This window comes from Colias philodice, chromosome 6 (genome assembly GCF_061535455.1).
Source record: "Colias philodice isolate Cphi_HAF_F1 chromosome 6, ilColPhil1 Martin Lab GWU primary, whole genome shotgun sequence".
NCBI lineage: Eukaryota > Metazoa > Arthropoda > Insecta > Lepidoptera > Pieridae > Colias > Colias philodice.
This window is the reverse complement of record NC_143091.1, coordinates 2,902,481-2,924,974: the sequence shown is the minus strand read 5'-3', so window position 1 is coordinate 2,924,974 and position 22,494 is coordinate 2,902,481. Positions and strand designations below refer to the sequence as shown.

Genomic DNA, 22,494 nt, shown 5'->3' with positions numbered 1-22,494 from the left:
AATTATTTACGACATCACATTAGAAACCTCAAAAATAACAGTACTTCTCCACTATTTAATGGATGTTATTATACATATAAACCTTCCTCTTGAATCACTCTATCTATTAAAAAAAACCGCATCAAAATCCGTTGCGTAGTTTCAAAGATCTAAGCGTACAAAGGGACATAGGGACATAGGGACATAGGGAAATAGGGACAGAGAATGCGACTTTGTTTTATACTATGTAGTGATGATTAACGATTCCGTGCATCAAGGAAAAATACTAACTAATGACATGTTAGGAGCTTAGTGTTGAAAAAATAAATTAGTAAAATTGGGCACACGACGGACATGTATGAAAAAGATGACAAACTAATGATATGAAAGGAACTTAGTATAGAAAAAAATAATTAGTAAAATTGGGCACAGACATGTACCTATTGTGCTGTAGTGTCTGCAGCTGGTGCGCGCCCCACGACAGCCCGATCCCCATGTCCGAGCTCATGCTGAAGTCCTGTGGTCCAAAGTTTCCGAGTCCTGAGTAGCTTAGCGGTGTCTGGAATGTATGGACAATGTTTTTATAGACCTGCTATAAGGAAAGGCAGGATTGAGGGAGACTTTTACACTACTGCTATAAGAAAAGGCAGGACAGTCAGAATCCTCAAAACACTTTTTCAATCAAAGGTAAATGAGGCAGATTCATGATTGGTCAAATGCTATTACATATAACCAAAAGGTATGTAATAACTTGGGTGTATTAATCAAGGGTATAAGAGGCTGAACTCGTGATTTGACAAAACATTCCTATTTAAGCAAAGAAATGCTATGGGAATTGAAAACAATAGTTTTAGGATATCTTGAACTTGATGTAGACTTGTCAAAGACCAAAACTTTATCCGACCAGAAGAATGTGTTTCATCTTCGTGGCATTTTACTAAGTATGGAAAACCTTATTATAGAAGAATTCTTATAGGTCATTACATACCAGTTAACGGCAATTCTACATATTAATCATTTGAATAAATTAACCAGGTTTATCTTATGCAGTAAAACTATCGTTTAAAATACTAAAAGAATAAATATTAAATGCAGACATGTTTATGATTCTCTTTTTATGTACATTTTTATTTTATAACCATATTTTGTTTATGAGGTTGACCACCACCTTTTTCGAAAATCTGAAGGATATTTGCATTTACTTTCAATTTTGATACGTCACCATGGCAAAGCGGTTCTGCTAAATGTTTTTTAGATATCAATGGAACTTTCCCTTCGTCTTCTGTCACTTTACCGATAAACTGGCAGTAACATTATCGATTAAATTAATGTCGAAAGGATATTATTAATAAATAGTTAATTGCACTCGATATCCGCTATTAACACTAGAATGATCGAGTTTTCATTACATTTGATCATATTAAATTGTTAACAAATAAGTAGACTTGGAATAACTCTCAAAAATGATCCAGGCATGTACGTTTATTACTATTGTCGACTATTTAAAAGCGTTACTTTTTGAACTGACCACGGATTGTCCAGTAAGGTGATACAAGATTTTACTATTTATTTTATATTCCCCCCTATAGTTCTTTTCTTTTTATGGGGGGGCAGTGACCAATACGCACCTCTCCAGTATACGATATATCATCCTGTTGCGGCGGCATGGCGGTGGGTATAACGACGCGCAGGTTGCTGTGCCGCGGCGAGTGGTGCGGCGGCGGCGCGTGCGCGTGCTTGTGCGCGTGCCGCGGGGACGGTGCGGGCCCGGGGGAGGGGGAGGGCGTGCAGCTCGCGCCCAGCGGGGACCCCGAGCCCGGGTAGCCGTTCGACATCTCGAGCATTCCGCCGCTGGGGTATACTGGAAGGGGCAGCTTGTTAGATGGTAGGATAAAGATGCATGGTAATTCAATAGATGAATGAACTTTCTAACGCAGATATTGCTATTAATAAATTATTTTTTGATGTTACCTTCTGATTATTATTTATTACTTAAAACCATTAACCAAATTAGATCCTTTCACAAAAAAATACACAAAATTCACATTTGTAACAATGTAATGAAACTTACCAGAATCAGTTTCCGAAGACGAAGGCCGTGGACTAATAGAGGGGTGCATCTGAGGACTAGCTTGTAAGAGCGACTGATCGTAACTTCCGACTGGCACGCTGACGGGCAGGTTGTAGTTGCTTCCAGTGACGCCCACACCGACTCTGCTGCCGTTCAACTGGTTCCTTTGCATCATCATTTGGAATTCCTCATCAATTTTCGAGTACTTGGCTTCGGTGCGGGGGGTCAGGTTGTATTCGGGCTCTGCTTCGGGACTGTCCGGTGACATCACTCCATTCTTATGCTCTTTCTTCGTTAGGGCCTGTAAGTGTCAGCGAAACGAGCTCAGGTGGCTTGACGAGCCAAGTACTTAAACTATCGACTCGACTGTTAGCATGCTCAAAACTCATTATTTAACACCCTCTGTACAAACTACAAACGTTATTTGAAAAGTATATTTCTGTTTTAGTATGTAAAGGAGGGTAAAATAAAAAGTGCTTCAAAACTACAAGCGGTTTCTATCTAATTGTACGTGTAAACTTTTTAGCGTACATATGTGTGTAGTGTCGAATGCAATGATACAACACTGACTTTACCCTTGCATCGGATCGCCATCAGGTAGGCGCGGTTAATTCAAATAAACACAAATTATTTACAAAACCCATGCTGTACGAGGAAAAAATAACATAAATATTTGGGGTGGCTGATCATAAACTGTTAAAATACGACGCGGTGTCTGGTCTCTTGTACTCCTTAGTTTTTCTAACAGGAAATAAACAGGCATGCTGGTTTTTATAGGATCGTGTTTATTCTATGTTTGCGTCTACGATGTGGATTGAACATTGTCTTTGGAGGTTCGGGATTCTGTCGAGTTTATATTGATTAGTATATCACGTAACTATTCAATTTTAGTAACAAATGTATGCAAAAGGTTTTGTGAGTATAAGCACGCGGTTAATGGGATAAGTCAATATTGCATGGACATTGCATTGCGATCACGGGCACACAGATGACGCCGTACTTAATGTACCTCGATGATGTTCCGATTCGTCAGCGATTCGTGCGGCTCGTTATACTCTGTGTATTTCAATAACACCTGAAATTAAAATATTATTACATGTATTTACTGTATAAATGCACCAAAGAAATATATAATTGGATTGAAAAAAAATATGGGTATTGTGATGCCAATTTCAATGCGACCACTCAAAACTGGTACAAACATGTGATAAACCTCAAAATTAATTGCGATAAAGACATTGTTACATTGAAAACGGTGTTTCGCCGCTCAAAATATTAATAGGCATGTCGTACAAACAATTTTGTTTTAATGATAATTGTTTTTTTCATTTTTTAAATAAGTTGTAGCCTCCACCTATCAAGTTTGCAATTCATTAAGTAAATACACACAGACATATCTACCGTATTTATGCCCTGTTAAATAATAATTGACATTTTGATATCTGTTTTGGATTAATATAATTAAAGCAATTACCTTGTCCATATCCGTGCTAGCATATTGATACAACTTATTGTTGGAGCTGAAAATAATGAGAGCAATTTCGCAATCGCAAAGGACGCTCAACTCGTAAGCTTTTTTCATCACTCCAAATTTTCTTTTGTTGAACGTCACCTGAAAGTACAAATAAACGTTTAGGTTGCGTAAACAGAAGATTCGATGAAATGCCGTCGTTATAATATTCCTTCTTGTGGTTTAAGGATGAGTAAGCACGGTAAAACGCGTCGGCTGTTTTACTTAAAAACAGATCTTTCTGGAATATATTTTTTAAGAAGAATTTGCGACGTAAGTAGAAGGTGCGTACGACTGTATTTATTAGGTCATGAACAATAAAATTAATATATCATTGGTTACGCAGAATCGTTACGAATTAAAATGTAATATTCCGCATTATATGTAAAGCGCATTCGTCGTCGTCGTCGTCGTCGTCGTCGTCGTCGTTTCAGCCGTGGGACGTCCACTGCTGGACAAAGGCCTCCCTCAGGGTTTTCCACCACGACCGGTCACCGGCGGCCTGCATCCAGCGGCTCCCTGCCACTCGGACCAGGTCGTCTGTCCATCTTGTGGGTGGTCGTCCCACGCTTCGTCGCCCAGTACGTGGTCTCCATTCGAGAACCTTTCTGCCCCAACGGCCATCGGTTCTGCGGGCTATATGCCCAGCCCATTGCCACTTCAGCGTGCTAATCCGGCGAGCTATGTCGGTGACACCGGTTCTCCTACGGATCTCCTCATTTCTGATTCGATCTCGTAGGGAAACTCCGAGCATAGCCCTTTCCATAGCACGTTGAGCGACGCTGAGCTTGTGCACAAGGCCCAGGGTTAGAGACCACGTTTCTGTACCGTATGTCATCACTGGCAACACACACTGCTCGAAGACTTTTGTCTTCAGGCACTGAGGGATTTTGGATGAAAAGATGTTATGTAACTTCCCGAACGCTGCCCATCCGAGTCGGATTCGACGATTGACCTCTTTCCCGAAGTTGGACCTGCCTAATTGGACCGTTTGTCCGAGGTAGACATATTCGTCAACAACTTCGAGAGTAGAGTTTCCAACAGAGACTGGAGTGGGCACAACATGGACATTCGACATGATTTTCGTCTTGTCCATGTTCATGCTAAGGCCCACTTGTTGTGAAACTCTGTAGAGGTCATCGAGCATTGCATTAAGGTCTTCCATGGATTCTGCCATGACTACGATATCATCGGCAAAACGAAGATGAGAGATGTACTCGCCGTTAATATTGATGCCAAGTCCTTTCCATTCCAACAGTTTGAAAGCATCTTCCAAAGCAGCGGTAAAAAGTTTGGGCGAGATCACGTCGCCTTGTCTAACACCGCGCTGCAATGGGATTGCCTTTGTGCACTGATCTTGTACTCGGACTGACATTGTGGCGTGTTCGTACAAGCTTCTCAATACTTCGATGTACCGATAGTCAATACGGCACCGCTGGAGAGACCTTAATACGGCCCAGGTCTCGATCGAATCGAAGGCTTTTTCATAGTCCACGAACGCTAAGCATAGTGGCAAATTATACTCCTCGGTTTTCTGTATAATTTGCCGCAACGTGTGGATGTGGTCTATGGTGCTAAAGCCTTTACGGAAACCGGCTTGTTCGGGAGGCTGGAAGTCATCTAACCTGCGTTCGAGACGATTCGTGATAACCCTTGAAAAACAGCTTATAAACATGACTCAAGAGTGATATCGGTCTGTAGTTCTTCAATAGGGTCTTATCTCCCTTTTTGAAGAACAGAACAACCACACTCCTGCTCCATGCTTCAGGCGTTGTGCCCTCGAGCAAGGCGGAACTGAATAGCCTCTGGAGCATTCTGAGGATTGGTTTTCCACCCGCTCTCAGTAGCTCAGAGGTAATTCCGTCCTCACCCGGCGCCTTGTTGTTCTTAAGCTGTTTCAGAGCTATCCTAATCTCGTACAGGCTGATGTCCGGGATATCTTCGGTGAAATGTCGGGTTAGTCGGGCTCTTGGGTCTTTCGCCGGACTATTAACAGGCTTGGCAACTGAGGTGTAAAGCTGCCGGTAGAACCTCTCGACCTCTCCTAATACCTCTGACTTGGCCGACACTACTACGCCACGGTCTGTCTTCAGCTTCGTCAGCCGGCTCTGCCCAATAGACATATCTCTTGCAAACACTTTCGAGCCTTGGTTTCGCTTAATCGCTTCCTCAATGCTTGAAGCATTAAAGGAGCGAATATCGTGTCGCAGAGATTTAGATATCCGTCTATTGAGCTGCCTATATGACTTAGCATCTTCAGATGTGCGCAGTGGCATAGAGCGCCGGTCTGCCATAAGTTTCAGAGTGTGGTCAGAGAGTTTTTGCGGGTTTACTTTACGGGTTGTAAAGCGCATTGTTTGATAAATAATAAATTTAATCATTGAGTTTCCTTCAATTGAAAGTAACATTGTATTTAAGTTACATTCAATTAACGTCATTAAAAATGTGTTTCAAGGCCCGAAATATTTTTTGTGTATACCGAAAAGGGAAGTTTTTGTAAATTCTTGGAAATTTGCGTTCAATTTTCGAATGTTGATATAATTTAAAAATGACATAAGTCACCGGATATCACACTTGGCGAACTTATGTAGTTCTAAATAAGCTGGTTGGTTATAATATAGTGTAATCGTACAATTAATAAATTACAGTACCCGCGGTCATTGTCCCTACGCGATAATATTCGCAATGGTCTGATACGCTCTCGCATCTGTTGGGTCGGAGCATAACTTAAGGTCACTCCATTTGTAACCTTGTTTCGTACTAATTAAGGTGGAATAAAGCTGTGAACTAGCGCTTAATTACCCTTACTTATTAAAATATTTTTTGCACGGCCAAGTTAATATTATCTAGTACCTAGCATGTGGTCCTAAGGTTTAAAATAAGCGACTACGTATATAGGCGTACGTCATAGAAATGTAATAAAAAAGATAAATATTTTCAGAACATTAAGTAAATTAAAATTTGTTATGTTTTCTAAAATAATAAAAACGTCCAGACGTCATCGTAGATTAAATCTAACGTAGCATAACGTTTATAGAATTAATTAGTCAAAATTTTCACCATAAAAAAGCAAGTGTGTGTTGCTTCCAAGAAAAAAAAGTTTAAATATTTTTTTAACATTTAAAAATAAATGACGTACCTGTCGATTCCGTTCATCCGTAATCCGAGATATTTGTATTTTCTTCCGACCCATGGTGGCAGCAATCTTGGAGAGGGTGAAAGGAGCGGGGGTGTGAACAAAAGTGGCCGGACGGCGTGCTACTGTGGTCGTCAACAGCTGCTACCTGCTAACAATGATAACACCAATGTTAATTACATAATCTTTACATTACAATCGTAATTAAAAATATATACCATAGATAAAATAAGCCAACGACGCTGACGACATTACAATACATAGTATTAGCTCTATGGTAGCGTTCTTGAGTTAACGGTAGAGATAGCACCATAACATAAGAATTATTTAGTAACATAAGTAAACATAAGTTTTATTCTAACAGTCAATGTCTAGTGTACTCGTGAACCGCACTATTATCTCCAGAAATAAAATCATTTTATTGACATTTGAAATTCGATACTTAAAAATAATTTCCTGCAAAACTATTTAAAAATACCCTTGGATTAACAAGACATTCCGGTTTTGTAAAGTCTTTCTACACGGAAAAAAAGTACTGATAACGTGAAGTGAAAATTAATTAATTATTCTACAATTTAACTGTAGCAATGTAGCAACCTTTACCTAAACAATTTTATTATTTGGTGTTCTTGTGATGCCAATTGCAATAGCGGTTGAATAAGTAAAGAAGTAATTTCGAACGTCATAATATGTATTGAAAGAAACTGTGCATTATATTCTCTAGTTTTACCCCGCGGTTTTACCCGCATTGCTCCGCTCCTGTTGGTCTTAGCGTGACGATATATAGCCTACTAGCTGCCGCCCGCGGCTTCGCCCGCGTGGTGTTTTGATAAAAGGTAGCCTATGTTCTTTCTCAGGGTCTGAGTGAGAAAGATTGTCTGTGCCAAATTTCATCAAAATCGGTTGAGAGGTTTAAGCGGGAAAGCGTAACAGACAGACAGACAGAGTTACTTGCGCATTTATAATATTATTATAGTAGGGATAGCCTTCCTGGATAAATGGACTATATAACATCGAAATAATTTTTCAAACCGGACCAGTAGTTCCTGAGATTAGCGCGTTCAAACAAGCAAACAAACTCTTCACTCTTCAGCTTTATAATATTAGTATAGATATAGTATAAATAATGCATGGAGATAGCTGATGATTTACATAACACACGTCACCAGCCCTCATGGCCTCGATTTTTACGTAATCGCTATCCAATATCCATTGGTTCTGATGTTGTTGGAGAAAGTATGAAACGCGTAATGCATCATGTTTGTTTGATAACCGTGCGTCAACGGCGACATAATGGCAAGTGAATTCACTTTTATTAATGACCTAGGTAGGTCTTTTAATGTGACGGGGTAAACAAGGGAGCCGGGATGATAAGTGATCATGTCTAACAATAAGATATAAATATCGCGAAGATAGTGTCGAATTATTGCATCGATGGTCATTGGTTTGGGATCTATGCAAAACTATGTAAATATATTATGCTATACCAGTATTACGAAGTCGGTGAGAGAGTGGAAATCTTCCACAACTAATTTTCTTCTCGTGGATATTTTTAGGAGACATGAAGTTTTTGCTGGAGTTTATTTTGATCCAATAAGTCTTAAAATTCGATGCATTGAACGATGACGAAATTGCTGCAAGTCGATACGTAACTGATTGGCACAAAATACAAGTTTAAATAGCCTCGTTTTGAAGTAAAACAAAATACCGCCTTGTTCGATCACACATAGCCTAAGAATAAAATTAAAAATACACAGAGGACGGTGACGTTCTCTCTCTTTACTGATATACATATTATGTAAACATGGTCAATTTTAATTTACAAAAAAAAAAAAAATTTGCAAATTTACAGATAATTTTAATTGCATGTACACGCGGCAACAATTTTTGTTGATGGTTCAAATATTAATGAGCATAGAGTTATTAAAGAACCTAGAGTCGACGTCGATATTATGTTAATGAACGCTTACCTCTAGATTATGTGCTTTGAAATCACAATGTAGAGGGCTTTTGTAGGGGACGCTAGGGACAGCGTGAGGTCAGTATGTTTATAGGTGACAAGGCATTGCGGTATTCCATGAATGGCAAATGACGCAGTAGAGGAAACAAAAAGCCCTCAAAATGTTAGCGTGATACTTCCAAATTACTGCAACTGTGCCATTTGTAGCTTTATTTGTCAATGTCTAGTCTGCTTAATTTGCAGTACGGCTATAGTGTTAACGAAAGCGTATTTTCGTGATCTAATGTACTGGAAGTAGCAGCGGAGGGAACCAACTTGACCGTCCTTGCCTTCCCTTTTTTCTTATGGCTCATTAAATTTTTCCTTAAAAGGATAACAGAAGCATGAGAGCATAAACTGGGTATAATCGTGAAAAACCTTCACACAACGTACTTTAAAGGAGAGGTTGTCAAACAATGGACCTCAATGTTCCGCCACGATGGCTACTGCCTCTTCAGATATACATATTTATATGGTTTTCAAGCGCAGTTCAATCTGCCTTTAAATACGTATGCTAATATGAGCTTTTGAAAACAATTTCTGAAAACTTGTGGTTCTTGTTGCTAACTTCGATAGATTGAGGAGGATCAGTTTAAAAAGCAGTGATCAGATTACTTTGAAAGGTCATACAACTCCTATATGGATAAGGATTTTGATATGGACTCCCGATCACATGAGAGTAGGTATCTTTTATTAAAGAACACAGGTTTAAACTAAATGAGTAATTGAATTGTCGGTGTTCGAGTCATGTTTCCAATGTTCACAAAAAAAAAATGTAATTTCAGAAAATAGTAAAAGATTAACTGAAGCGGATACACTAGAGATATGGTATAAAACTCGTTATTTATCGAGAGAATTCTAAAGGGCGCTATCGATTCGATTTTTCAGTGGATAAAAACGTGGGAGTTGAGTTTCAGTGTGATGCCCACGCTCGTCCGGGAAAAAGGAGACAGACGCACATGGAAAATTACATTTTTCATCATATAATATAAAAGCTTTATTAAATGTTTTCATCATTTCATTTTCCAATTACATTATCTGTTTGTTCCTTGTTTCATTCTTATTTAATTCAATTTGTTTTTGAGTTAGCGTATTTCCTAAACTTATGTTATTTTTCATTCGATATTCTCTTATTCTATTACTACATAAATCCAAGCTTAGTTAACCAACGAGTAAGTTATTCAAAAGCTGAAATACGCAAATAATTTTAATAAAAATTAGACAGTAAGTAGGACTTGCTTAAACCTCTGGCTTAGTATATTTCAATGGTGATGAATTTATTAAAACCAATTCTAAATATAGAAGCGTTGAAACAATGCAACAAACATATAATAAATCACAATTTTTTTGTGGATATTCATCTCTTTAAAGGTAACAATAAAAATAGCACAAATAGCTGTTTTTGCAACTTATAAAATTACAAACAAAACTGGAAGTGGAATTATATGCGGTATAATGTATGTTCATATCCTTATGGTCTTATTAAATTAAATTTAGCGAATAGCCTTGTGCGCTGGCGTTGGCAATATTGTATGTTGTAATTGCTTACATTAATACGTGGTTTACATTTCAGCATTAAAATGTATAAAGATTAATCAGATAAATAAATTATGCTCAACATTTCGCTTTTCTGGTATACTCAGTTTTGATTTATTATTATAAAATAACCGTTTGTGGTATACGGTGTAAGAAAATTATTTAAACGGTACATAAAAATTTTATGTTTATTTAAGTGTAGTAGTATTTGATGTACTTAGTGTATTCAAAGTTGTAAGTATGCTATAACAAATATTAGCACAAATACAACACGAGGTGTCGATCTAGATAAAACATTTAACCTTATTATTCAAATATGATTCAATTATTATTAAGTCATTTTCACACTTAATAGAACACAATAGAATTCATATTTCCACGACGCAGCCAGGACGTCGCCTTGACTTTGTGATTCAAGCTGAAATCTGTTATACATTTGTGCCCTTATCACTGTTTTGATATGGCTTACAAAAGAAAATTGCCTTTCTGCTGTTGACATGTCAATCGGTTTACTACCGATTTACATTTGCACAGAAACAATTGCATATGAAAACAATTTGCATATGCCTAGTAGGTTCAAAACAACAATGCCTGTCGAATAAAAGCATCCTAAAACCGTCGTACATCCATCATGTTTACCAAAACGTATGAGTGGATTCCGTTTTCCAGGCTTTCACAAACACCTGTTATATATTTTGTTCCATCCCTTGCCGGGCGCGTGTGACCTTGCAGGGACGGGGAAGTCGCCCACGCGTAAGCCTCCAGTTTTCCAATATAAGCTCTATTCCATTGTGATAAAGTTCAAAGGGATTAGTCGGCAGTGCATTACAATCCCTGTACACGTTGTTAGAACTAGTTGAGTTGATTATATCAACCAGTGCCTAATAGCAATCCATTAGTATTAGAGACAAAGTTAAGCCTTTATTGAAAGCTACTGTGTGAAAGTAATCATTGAGTTACACTTTTAGCCATAATCTAATTATTCAGCAACAATGTTTAGTGATATAAAAAAATCAAGCTTGTATCAAGAAACTGCTACAATCAATACATGTATATTGTACGTACTTTAGGTAATCCAGTTATTAACTAGTTGCTAAAAAATAAAACTTATTTTAATTGATTTAGATTTTTTTAATTAGTAAAGAATGCTTATTTCTTCGCGATATCTATTAATAACCTACAAAAAGTGTTTTTTTTTTTAATAAACAAAATTACTTATAAAGCTTTAAAGTTCAAACAACAATACAGTGGGCCTGTGGGCGTTGAACGGGTTGCATACAAATATTTGCTAGGATAAATAACAAAGTTTACCCCACGCTGCGATGTGAAAACTAATTGAAAATGAATTCAACTGTCAATTATATAAGGTCCAGTTTCATTTAATTTGCGTAGGCGTATTATTGGGTGCACTTCGAAATTCGAATCTATATTATGACGTCACGTTGAAAAAATTAATCAACGCACGTAATTATTTTCGCGATCAGAATTGACGTGTACAATGACGATTTATCAGAGAAATTTTAATTTCGAAATTATAATTAATATATATTAATACGAGAATTTTCTCGGAATAATTGTTGTGTCCATGCCAAGTCCATGCTATGTTTTAATGGACTAGTAGCAAGTAAGTACCTATTGTTGTGTTTAATTGTTTTCTTAAGGAAACTTTAATAGATATTAATTTTAAATTAAAAAAGGTGTTAAAGTAATTATATAAATAACAAAAACGATGCTTTGTCGCATGCCTATTGCCTACTTTACATAATATGAAATTATTATGATATATTCATGTAATGGTATTGTTTTTATAAGTAAGTATTTGTTGTGTAAACATTTACGTAACAAATGGATTGAAAATTTTCGTTCATATTATGTAGTTATTTGATATTAGAGTTATTTTTTAAATAGTTTTGATGACTGAAAATAAAAATATAAAGTAACTAGCAGTCCGCCCCGGCTTCGCCCGTGGTACATATTTCGCAATAAAAGGTAGCCTATGTTCTTTCTCAGGGTCTAAAGGTTATCTGTGCCAAATTTCATTTAAATCGCTCCAGTAGTTTATGCGTGAAAACCATACGTATGTATGTATGTATATACATACATACAAACAAACCTTTCCTCTTTATAATATTTATAAAGTAATTATAATATAGATTTCAAATAGTTTCAAGATCCTCATTTAATATTACTGGTAAGTCTCAGTTTTAAGCTGATCAAACGCTTCTAGCTACGCGAAGCTTTAAAAGAGCTTCTTTGAGAAACTGGCCTACTTATTAAATTTTTAGCGTGACTTTCAGAATGGGAAATCATATTTCAATAGCAGGATTATCTCAAATAATCAATTTTGCGACATCCCCCGCCACTTTGCTTGTAGAACTTATTTAAAGTATTAAGTGTTTAAATTTATTATGAATTACTTTTTTCAGAATCATTTGACCTTATTGGGATCCAATTCGCATTTGTTAAGTTTTATCAAAATCGGTCTAGACTTTTGGAACCTTGGATTTTGGAAGACGTAGGTACCTACTAGGTAATCTCTCCACCTATTGTTAAACTATTAGGAAAGGTAAGTAAAGGGTTTATTTAAATATTAATACATAATTATATAATGTAAAAAACATCAACGTTAGAAAATAACGATCCCTATTTGTATTTAATCGCATTAAAATTACGAGCAAAAAGCCCAGGCAAATGAAATATTCGCGGATCGTCTGCGAAACGTATGTTTGGTTGCCAGGCAACGCGTCACTAGCAAGATGGCGCGGGTGACGTCAGCTGAGCCCGGGGAGGCAGAGGGGGGCAAGGTCTCGCGGCCAAGCGTGTCACTTCCCAATGAAAAAGAGGCCTGAGACCCGAAACGAGGGCTGTCCTTCAAGCGTTCTTGCGGAAGGTAAAAGTGCTCAATTTTACTGATACGCAAAAAACAACGTGCCCGCAATGCGATAGAGCCCACAGTTCTGTAACAAGCCCTTAAAATCTTCTTCGGTTGTTTGGTTCTCGAGTGTCATCATGGAACCGTTTGACCTATGTCAAGTTCAGTGAAAGCGAAAGTTGTTTAGCTTACGAATTATGTAACCATATTACCTATTTTAATTTGATTTATAACTCTCTTTGTATTTATTACAAAATCGTTTATTAGAAAATTAAATAGAACTTACAATAGTGTTGACTAGTTTCGTCCACGTGCTATAGTAGTACGGCAGACTCCATGGCTGACAATTAAGTTTGGAATAACATCAACAATGATTTGGAACGTTTGTGCGCAAAATCGAACCGTGTGTCCGATGACCGAGTGCTCGTTAGCCGTGACTGCGATGAGCCGATGACAATCGTACATGACGTCATCCGCGCACACACGCACACTCGTGTGTGTGTTCTGTTTGATAAGGAAACCGCAAGTGTGCGTTAATACAAACATTAGTGTGGGCGTTTAGAGCATTACATTTATTTGTTGAGACGTAGCGCATATTTTAATTGGTATACAAAGTAAGCCTGTTTTAAAATGTATCGCGTTTTATATAGAAGGTTTGGTAAATAAATTTTGAGTAATCATTCGATAATGCGACAAATTTTCCGTTTAAAGTAGTGATGCAACGAATACTACTTTTACGAATACGAATACGAATACGAATATCAAACCAACTATTCGGCGAATACGAATACCAATACGAATATCTCGCCTTGGTAATAAAAGACTTATTTATTTAATGAATGTTTACTCTTCTAATAATTAAAATTTACAAAAGGCAAATTTTTATTTAAAAAACATAAAATTCGTAGATTTTCTGGTTTTAGGCGATTTTTTTTTCAGTCTGGATGTTTCCAGCCGTTGAAAAAAGTCTTTCCGAAGCGACTGTACATGGCTTCAGTGAAAAATATTTTTGGGCGAGTTTTTTCTGACTTGGAAAATGGACATCTTCTCGCCAAAAGGCCAGTGGATCAGCAGTCTCTGCACACGTCATATTTTTACGCGCGATTTTTAAATCTGTAGTAAATAGAGTTGCGTACAAAAATATTCGTTTTTAAATATTCGTATGCATATTCGCCGAATACGAATATCCGGTAAATGTCTACTATTCGGCGAATACGAATATTCGTATTCGTATTCGTTGCATCACTAGTTTAAAGTCATTATACAAAATAAACGATTTGTTTTATACTTGTTGCTTAATTTTGATTGACACCATAATGCTTTGAAAAACTCTGACAGGATTCCTTGAAATGATCGGAGCTTGTCATATTTAATGAGTACTTGCTAGTTGTTAATTGAGTTGATAATTTTGTAAGTAGCTATTAACAAAGAACCGTTTAAATAACGAGAGCAATTCTGTCAAAAATTAAATAGGCTTAATTTTACTTTTCTACCCTGAATAATTTTTTAATATTATGTTTATGTCACTTATACATAATACATTTTAATTGCCTTATATTATGATATTGGTAGTAAGATCATTTTGCGTAGGTCTTGAGTAATGAGTAATATTTAATACACATATTATGTTTTAAAAAATTATTGTCTGGGCGAGCTTTTATATAGTTACCTACTTAACATTATCTAATAAATTTCAAACTTCGACATATAAACCTTCTTAACGGAAGTTATAATTCAATGAAGAAAGAAGCCAAAGCCAAGACTTTAAGGCTCAAGGACATAAAAGATTAACGAAATAAATTTCAAAATAATCACAAGAAAATATGCCTATGAAGTAGAGTCGCCAATAATAATATCATGAATTTCTTATGTCCGATCCTAACAGGGATCATATTATTAAATTCATTCAAATCGTGTGGCACTTTTGTCGCTAATTCGCGTACAACTGTTTCGAGGAAGGAATAAAAATGAACCGAATGTTGGCCCTCACATATTGATGAGATGATAATTTACTGAATATATCAAGAAAAAACGTGCAATTGCCGATATTTTGGTGTTTTTATTTCGTTACTAGAACCGAATAATAATATTAAATACTAGTGACGTAATTAGCATGTGTTTCAATTGAACGTTTCACGTTAAAAGTCACGTGTCCTATTATTTTTTGTACATTAATGCCATGTTTTTATCAAAAATGTAGCAAACGTAGTTATAAAATTGAATAAAATAAATTATATTTTCGCGTATTTTCTTAACATTTAGATAACATAGATGTATTGATTATTCGTGAACCGTAAACATAATATACCAACATTCAATTGTTAAACATCACATAACGATAAGGAAAATATGGGTTTTAAATATAATTCATTGTACGTAAAAATCACTGATAACTCAGGTCAGTGCTTTGTTGAGATTACAATGTCAAGACGAAATCTCGAGTTTCTGTTCATATGTTAATTGTAGATGGCGCCCGATGCGATGTTATCAACCCCCACTTCTCATTGACTTTGTTTAAATTATGTTTGCTACTCGAAAACATCCTTCGTATCCAGTATTGAATTTAAGAAAACATTTGGATGTTATACGAGTATATAATTGTTTGCTTTAGGAGGCTTTACATGTGTCGTACTCGTTCTTATTAGAATTTTACCGTAAACTTATAAATTTATTATAGCAGCAAGACATTTTTAAAAAGAGCAATAAAGGATACAATTAATTAAGGATATACTTAACACAATCAAGCCATTAATAGTCACTATGCCAAATAATGAGTCACTAAATCCATAACAATTTCATGCTGCAACTATAAAGTACCAATATGTCTTTAAAAATTATAATTTCACTATCAACTATTTTTATTATCCACTCGTATATTTTTCATTCTATTTATAGCCTTTCTACATTCACGATCACATAATATATTCAAATTTGAATCAATGTCATTCTTTCGCCACATTACGGTGTTTTTCATGAAAGGGAATCCATACGAAGTGTTACCAAATTCAATCAACATAAAGGCGAAGACGGTTTTTCAAACCCATGATGTCGTAACAGGCATTTGTTTACTGGGGACCGGCACCCGTCTGACCCGAAACATGAAACTATGTCAAGCAGTTTATTCAATCTGCCACAAACTCAGAGGACATAAGGGAAATAATATCTAAAATCTGTGACGCTAAGGTGCATTTCTAAATGTTGCGGAGTGTCAAATGTAGATGTTTCTTTAGTACTTGTGCCCTTGAATGTGGTGCTAACGATGTTACTGTAAGTACCCACTGCATTGTCACGACATCATAGAAAAATGGATGCTTCAGTGGAGATCTGGAAGTTTTGGACGAGTGCATGGTTCAAGTCCGTCGAATTGTTATAATCACATTTTCACAATCTCGTGAGAGATATTAATTTCAATTCAATTTCGTTTTTCGATCATTCCATGTTCTAGTTTCTCGTGCAAGTAAACACTAAACACTACTCGCGAAATGTCAACAAGAGAATAATATCTGCAATTACATTTATTTTCTTCGTGAAAATTAGGATAACATTTCAAATACACAAAAATAAATAGAATGCTCTCTCACTCAGCATCATCTCAGGTAGTCTATTAATTGAGAATTTAGTCAATAATCTTAACGCTCTGATAGCGAAACTCATCCAAAACCCCTGAACGTGGCAGTCAGTTGAGGAAGAGGATTATCGCTTGCTGATAACATACGTCATTTGCCAAACTGTAGGTTCACCATGTACACATATTTTTACGGACGAACTAACACGTGGAAAGAAAATTTAAATTGGATGAGCCAATTGTAATAACTAATAATGTAGTATTATCATGTTTGCGAAATGAAAACTTCTTGCAAAAATTATACCTACATAGATTTAAATATGTAGATTTGATAAAAAATCTAATTGGCTAGATTATAATATTTACTTGTAAAAATTAAATCTATGTATTAATTATTAAATATTGATAAAATGCAAGATTTAAGCTGGCCTTTCAGTGTATTCATTTGAAAACATATTAAGTTCTGAATTCATGTCTTTTCAATATGGCGTTAGATTGAATCGGTTTTTCTTTATTGAAAACTTTATTGATAAGAGCAAAGGTAGATTATTAGATTAATATCAGTCCCATCAATATTAGAAGTATGGTGAAAATAACGGTAAATAAGTATTATCGGAATCTAATCTAAACATTGAAAAAAAATCGCAACAAAATTGAAACCGTCAAATAGTCTTATCTCAATCAAAGAGAAGATTATCTCTTTTTGTAGATAGATAATTGTGTAGGTATATTTTGCTGTTTTTGTTCTGTTTTTATATAGATGAAAACGTTTAAAACAAAATTACTTTAGGTATTCAAGCCTCAAATTGTCTACACTCTACAATCGTTTATTGAATATGACGTGTGCTATAAGTGGAAAGAGACGATGAATATTTTATACGATTCGAATTATATTAATTTTCAATCCCAGTAATACATAATTTGTTTACAGTATTCTGTAACGTCGATTATAGTCTAGTCTCTAGTGCTTATGTTCACCTAGATCTTGTTATGCCATTGTAGGCATTCGTAGGGCTTCTGTTTATGTTCCAATAATAATTATACGTTGTGCATGTGTGCGTGTGTTGCGTGTATGTCTGTGGTGTATGTAAACAATGTTTTTTCTTGTTAGATATAATGTTTATTCAATGAGAATACAACAAAAATACATATATTTTTATTAATTAATTTATAGCAAATTATTATATCGGGACTTATGAATGGAATTAAATTAGAATACTCATTACCTATACCTATGTTATTAATGAATGCTAATTAAATAAGTATCATAATAAAAAGGAAATTAAACAATTTGCGGATAACATTCCACAAAAAAAAGAAAAGAAGTTGCATAACGAGTTGCCTTCTTAAAAAATAAAAAAGTAAAAGCGAACGCACCGCACACCGTCATGCTGGCAACATTGAACGCGCGCGAAAAAAAGCAAATGGCCGCCGTCAAGGTCACAAGAAGCTGTCCTAGTCACGGAGGGCATTTACATTTTTTTTATAGTAATTGCTTCAGGGGCTTTGCGAAACAAGCTAGCAAAAATAAACCGCATTTTTCCCACTGCATCTCTACATAGTTTGGGACATATGATTGGGACGTTTATTTCATACGACTACAGATAAATATATTTTGACCAGTATTATTCTCGTTTACACGTCATATAGAAAAGCTGTTCACTTATGTTGTAACCAACGCAAAATAAAATTAATTAAGAAGATATTACAAGATTTCGAATTTTAAATTGGAAATTGGGATATAATTGGCGCATATACAATGTCATAATTAGTAATTATTTTGTTGACATTGAAATTAATTTACTTAATAGTTTCGCTTTAAATTCAACAATTAAAAATTTAATTGCATGTTTCGCAGGGCATACTCTAGTCACGAAAAAAAAATTAAAACAAAAATATTTGATAATAAAATCAAGAATGCACTATCGAGGATCGATAATACGAGTTGTCTTGCAAAACCAGAATCTTATTGTAGACTTGTTTAAAAAAAATAAAAGTTCGTGCAGTACGCGACGATGGCATGGGAACGACGCATCTTCGCATACAATTTTTTCCACATTAATTTTGGACTCTGCTCCTTTGCAGTACAGGACATTTTAAATGCCTCCGAGTGCCTTAAAAAAAGTTGGTAAACCATAAATGGTTAGTCGCACCTGTCGTAGATAAAGCTAGATCCTCTATATGAAATTACGACGTTGTTTTAATATTATAATCTTCATCTCCTTACATTACAACTAATATTGTGAGGTTGCAATTTTTCATGCATAAATTATTGCATTGGTACTGGCAGATTAACTTACGTGGTATTAAAAAGCAAACAAGATAAGACGCTATCGTATTTACATTTTTTATTCTTTATCAACAACGTATTGTGGAATTACTTGTATAGATATAGCTAGATGCGTATAATAACTTGATAAAATTATTGCAACAACGTTTTTGTAAACAATAACTGATATTTTATGCATCTGTTCCTTTTTTATAATATGAAGTTTACTTTCATTGTATCGCACGATTCAAATATCTTGTTTTTATTCAATTATTTGAGTACAAATAATAAATCTCTTTATCAATACTACAATGAAATATAACAACTTATTTAAACGTGCAGTAATGTTCTCAGTAAGTGAGCTAGCCATGGACAGTATTGATCATGACTGCGATAAAATGCCTTGACTTTGCGGTAACACGATTTCATCTAATCACTAAAGATCGCTCAAATAGCTGACATAACTTTTTAAAGTCCGTAATACACATCGCTTAGGTGAAGGTAGTTGGTATACAAATAATTTAGCAAGAGTTGATCACAGGATAGGTATCATTAGATAGGTAATTAAATTAAAATGCCTGGAAGAGATTGCTTTAAAGCAATAAGGCCGCCTTTTCGTACATATGTGCCTTCGTGATTATTTCTTCTCTTTTTTAAATTATTGTACCAATCTTGTTATTCTCTGTCTGGTATATATGTACAATAAAGTATAAATAAATAAAAATAAATAAATAAATAAAATTAATTAGTCGATATAGAAACCTATGCATTATTTAATTAATAATGAGTGAAATGTATTAAAAAAAATTCCAAATGTTGTTGTGAATATGTAAATTTTTTAACGTTTTGTTAATGTAGAACACAATATTAGGTATGTACATATTATTTTGTTTGACTCTTTTCGTAGAAAGTATCTATAGAATTAATTTTATACATACAATTCAAACACTACAGCGGCGGTGATTAAATGAAAATATAAAACCTCATTGCACAGAGATTGCCAGATATTATTTTAAAATGTAGAGATTGTATAATTTTCTTAACGCAAACTGTCGGGGCGAGTAAAAATATTATACATAATAGGTACTTTTACTGTGTCACTTAATTGCTTTATGGACCGGTCCTGTCTAGCTCGGTAGCAATGACTTCAAATTGCTACCTACCGTAATGGTTCTGCGAGATAGTACGCGTTCTTAGCGCGCGTCAGAACGTTAAACTCACGCCGCGCTATGATGCCGAATTGTGTTGCGGTAACATACCGTCAAACACAACCACGACGCTCTAACGCGTGCTAAATTCGGGGTCAATCTGATAAAGTCAATAGCGCGTACAATACAATATCATGGAGTCATAGCGCGGTGTCAGGTTAGCGCTCTGACAGATCCATTGTCTGCGCGTTGGTGGCGTAAGCCTTCGTTCCAGCAGCCGCCAGCGAGGGGGGTTCTAGTGGTGGGCCCGGAAACGGGTATCTGCTGGACGGGACACTCGGTAGAGTCGTAACCGTTCCCGCAGTTCCGTCCAAAGCAGCACGATGGAACAGAGTGGGGTTTTAGTCGGTAAAAATCCGACATAACCACGGCTCCATCCCCGGGAGTAGGGTATCTAAGAAGATTTCCCCACTATAATAAAAAAAGAAAAAAGGTTAGCGCGCGTCAGAGCGTTCTATGTGACAAAGCCTTAAGATCTTGGGTACGACGCCTGATCACTCGCAACTCTACACTTAGGCTTAAAAAGGGGGATTTCGACTTTTAAACACTAGGCTTAACGAGCAATCAAAATGTGAGATAGAAATCTTGGATACCTAGTTATTTATTAGGGCTGTAAATTTTATCGTCCATTTAAATTAACAATAGGCTCCGAGTTTTTATACGTGAATTACCCGTTTTCACTTTCATTGGTTTTATATGGAATCTTTACTATAAACAGCAGACTGCAGATTACAAAATTTCGACATAAATTCTGTTTATCTTTTCATTTATTTGTTAACGATCGAATATTTAAACTCGAACCATTTGACTGTGTCCATATAATATACTTACTTCATAACTTTAATTGATATCCCTACTTCAAGAGCAAATTACAGTGAGATTAAATGTAATTTTGTAAAATGGTAGAATTTTAATTAGTTTCACGCTACACGCAACACACACAGAGAAATAAACCAACAATATTATAATATACTATTATTTTGTTACATATTTAAATGTAAAAAATTAATTGGTATACGTATTTATTATAAATGGTATTTTGGTTATAAAATTAGGTTCTAAAAACAGGCTTTAGTAAAAAAGTAGATAAAATAATTATATAATCTAAAATTTATGTGTTTTAAAAGAATTGAAGATAATTTATAAGTTTGACAACCAATAAGAATAAATATTTGCAATACAATATATTTGCACAGGATGTTCTTTGACCTCATTCCGCGATAACACGTCCCACATAATCTTTTAGGAAATTGCTTTCTGGCTGCCGTTTGTATATATAAAGGTTATTATTACTATTACCTCCTGTATTATTATAATAAATTAGCTAAATTGTTGTTAATAATGTTCAAGGCACTCAAATTTCCGAAATCTTGCGCAATAGAAAACGGACATGCGAACTAGTCCAGTATTAATAGCTTTGACTAAAATATTTAGAGTTTTAGGTCTATCGTTTGATGAGAAAGTTTAAATATCTGAGTTTCGTATATGTGATGCAAATATAACAGCATTTCACAAACCACGAGCCACTAATTGTTAATATATGCTTAATCTTTGTTAGGAGATGAAACGGTCATCGTCGTATAAATAATAAATATTTTAAAAGATAACATAGTCGACGTGTGTCGTATTTCATTTTTATTTTTGATTTTCAAATTTAATGACCAAAAGTTTTTAATTTGATAATATCTCAAAATGAAAAATGAATATTTGTGAGTGCATAAAAAATAATCTGGCGAACTGTTTTAAAAACAGACTAAAAACAGTCATCAAGATAGTTATAATATGTTATGCTCTTTTTTACAATATGAAAACAGTTGAACAAAATACAAATTAGCAAGACTTGTATCCGGTTAGAGCAAGTAATAAATCCTTCATTGAATGGGCTATAACTTACGTTATTCAACCTAAACAACTAATAAACAAACATTTTCATCTTACAGTCTTTATATGAATAACTATTGAACATGATTATCGATATATTAACGTAACTAGCTTCCGCCCGCGGCTTCGGCCGCGTGGTGTTTTGATAAAAGGTAGCCTATGTTCTTTCTCAGGGTCTAAAGATTGTCTGTGCCAAATTTCATCAAAATCGGTTAATAGGTTTATGCGGGAAAGCGTAACAGACAGACAGACAGACAGAGTTACTTTCGCATTATTATAGGAATATATAGAAGGAATTATATTCGAATAGTTATTTATTAATTAGTATTTAATTGATCATGACATAGCAAACTGAATATTTATGTGTAAGTATTTAAATTTCTGAAATTTACAATTTAGTTTTATACCACCTATTTACGCATTGAAGTTTATCACATATAAAGGCATGTATTAATTCCTAAATGTATG

General features: G+C 35.2%; 1 protein-coding gene across 6 annotated transcripts in view; it reads right to left on the bottom strand.

Moving 5' to 3' along the window:
• Mef2 (myocyte enhancer factor 2) overlaps positions 1-22,494 on the bottom strand; it is a 54,458-nt gene that overhangs the window by 6,336 nt on the left and 25,628 nt on the right. For 2 of the 6 annotated variants that reach the window (XM_089696046.1, XM_089696048.1), the window contains exons 2-7: positions 6,700-6,847; positions 3,525-3,662; positions 3,060-3,125; positions 2,051-2,351; positions 1,608-1,840; positions 414-538 (exon numbers count right to left, since the gene is read on the bottom strand). In XM_089696046.1, coding sequence (XP_089552172.1) covers positions 414-538; positions 1,608-1,840; positions 2,051-2,351; positions 3,060-3,125; positions 3,525-3,662; positions 6,700-6,753 — 917 coding nt within the window. In that variant the 5' untranslated portion in view covers positions 6,754-6,847. The remainder of the gene's footprint in view (positions 1-413; positions 539-1,607; positions 1,841-2,050; positions 2,352-3,059; positions 3,126-3,524; positions 3,663-6,699; positions 6,848-22,494) is intronic. The other 4 variants (XM_089696050.1, XM_089696051.1, XM_089696047.1 and 1 more) reach the window with 3 other exon arrangements.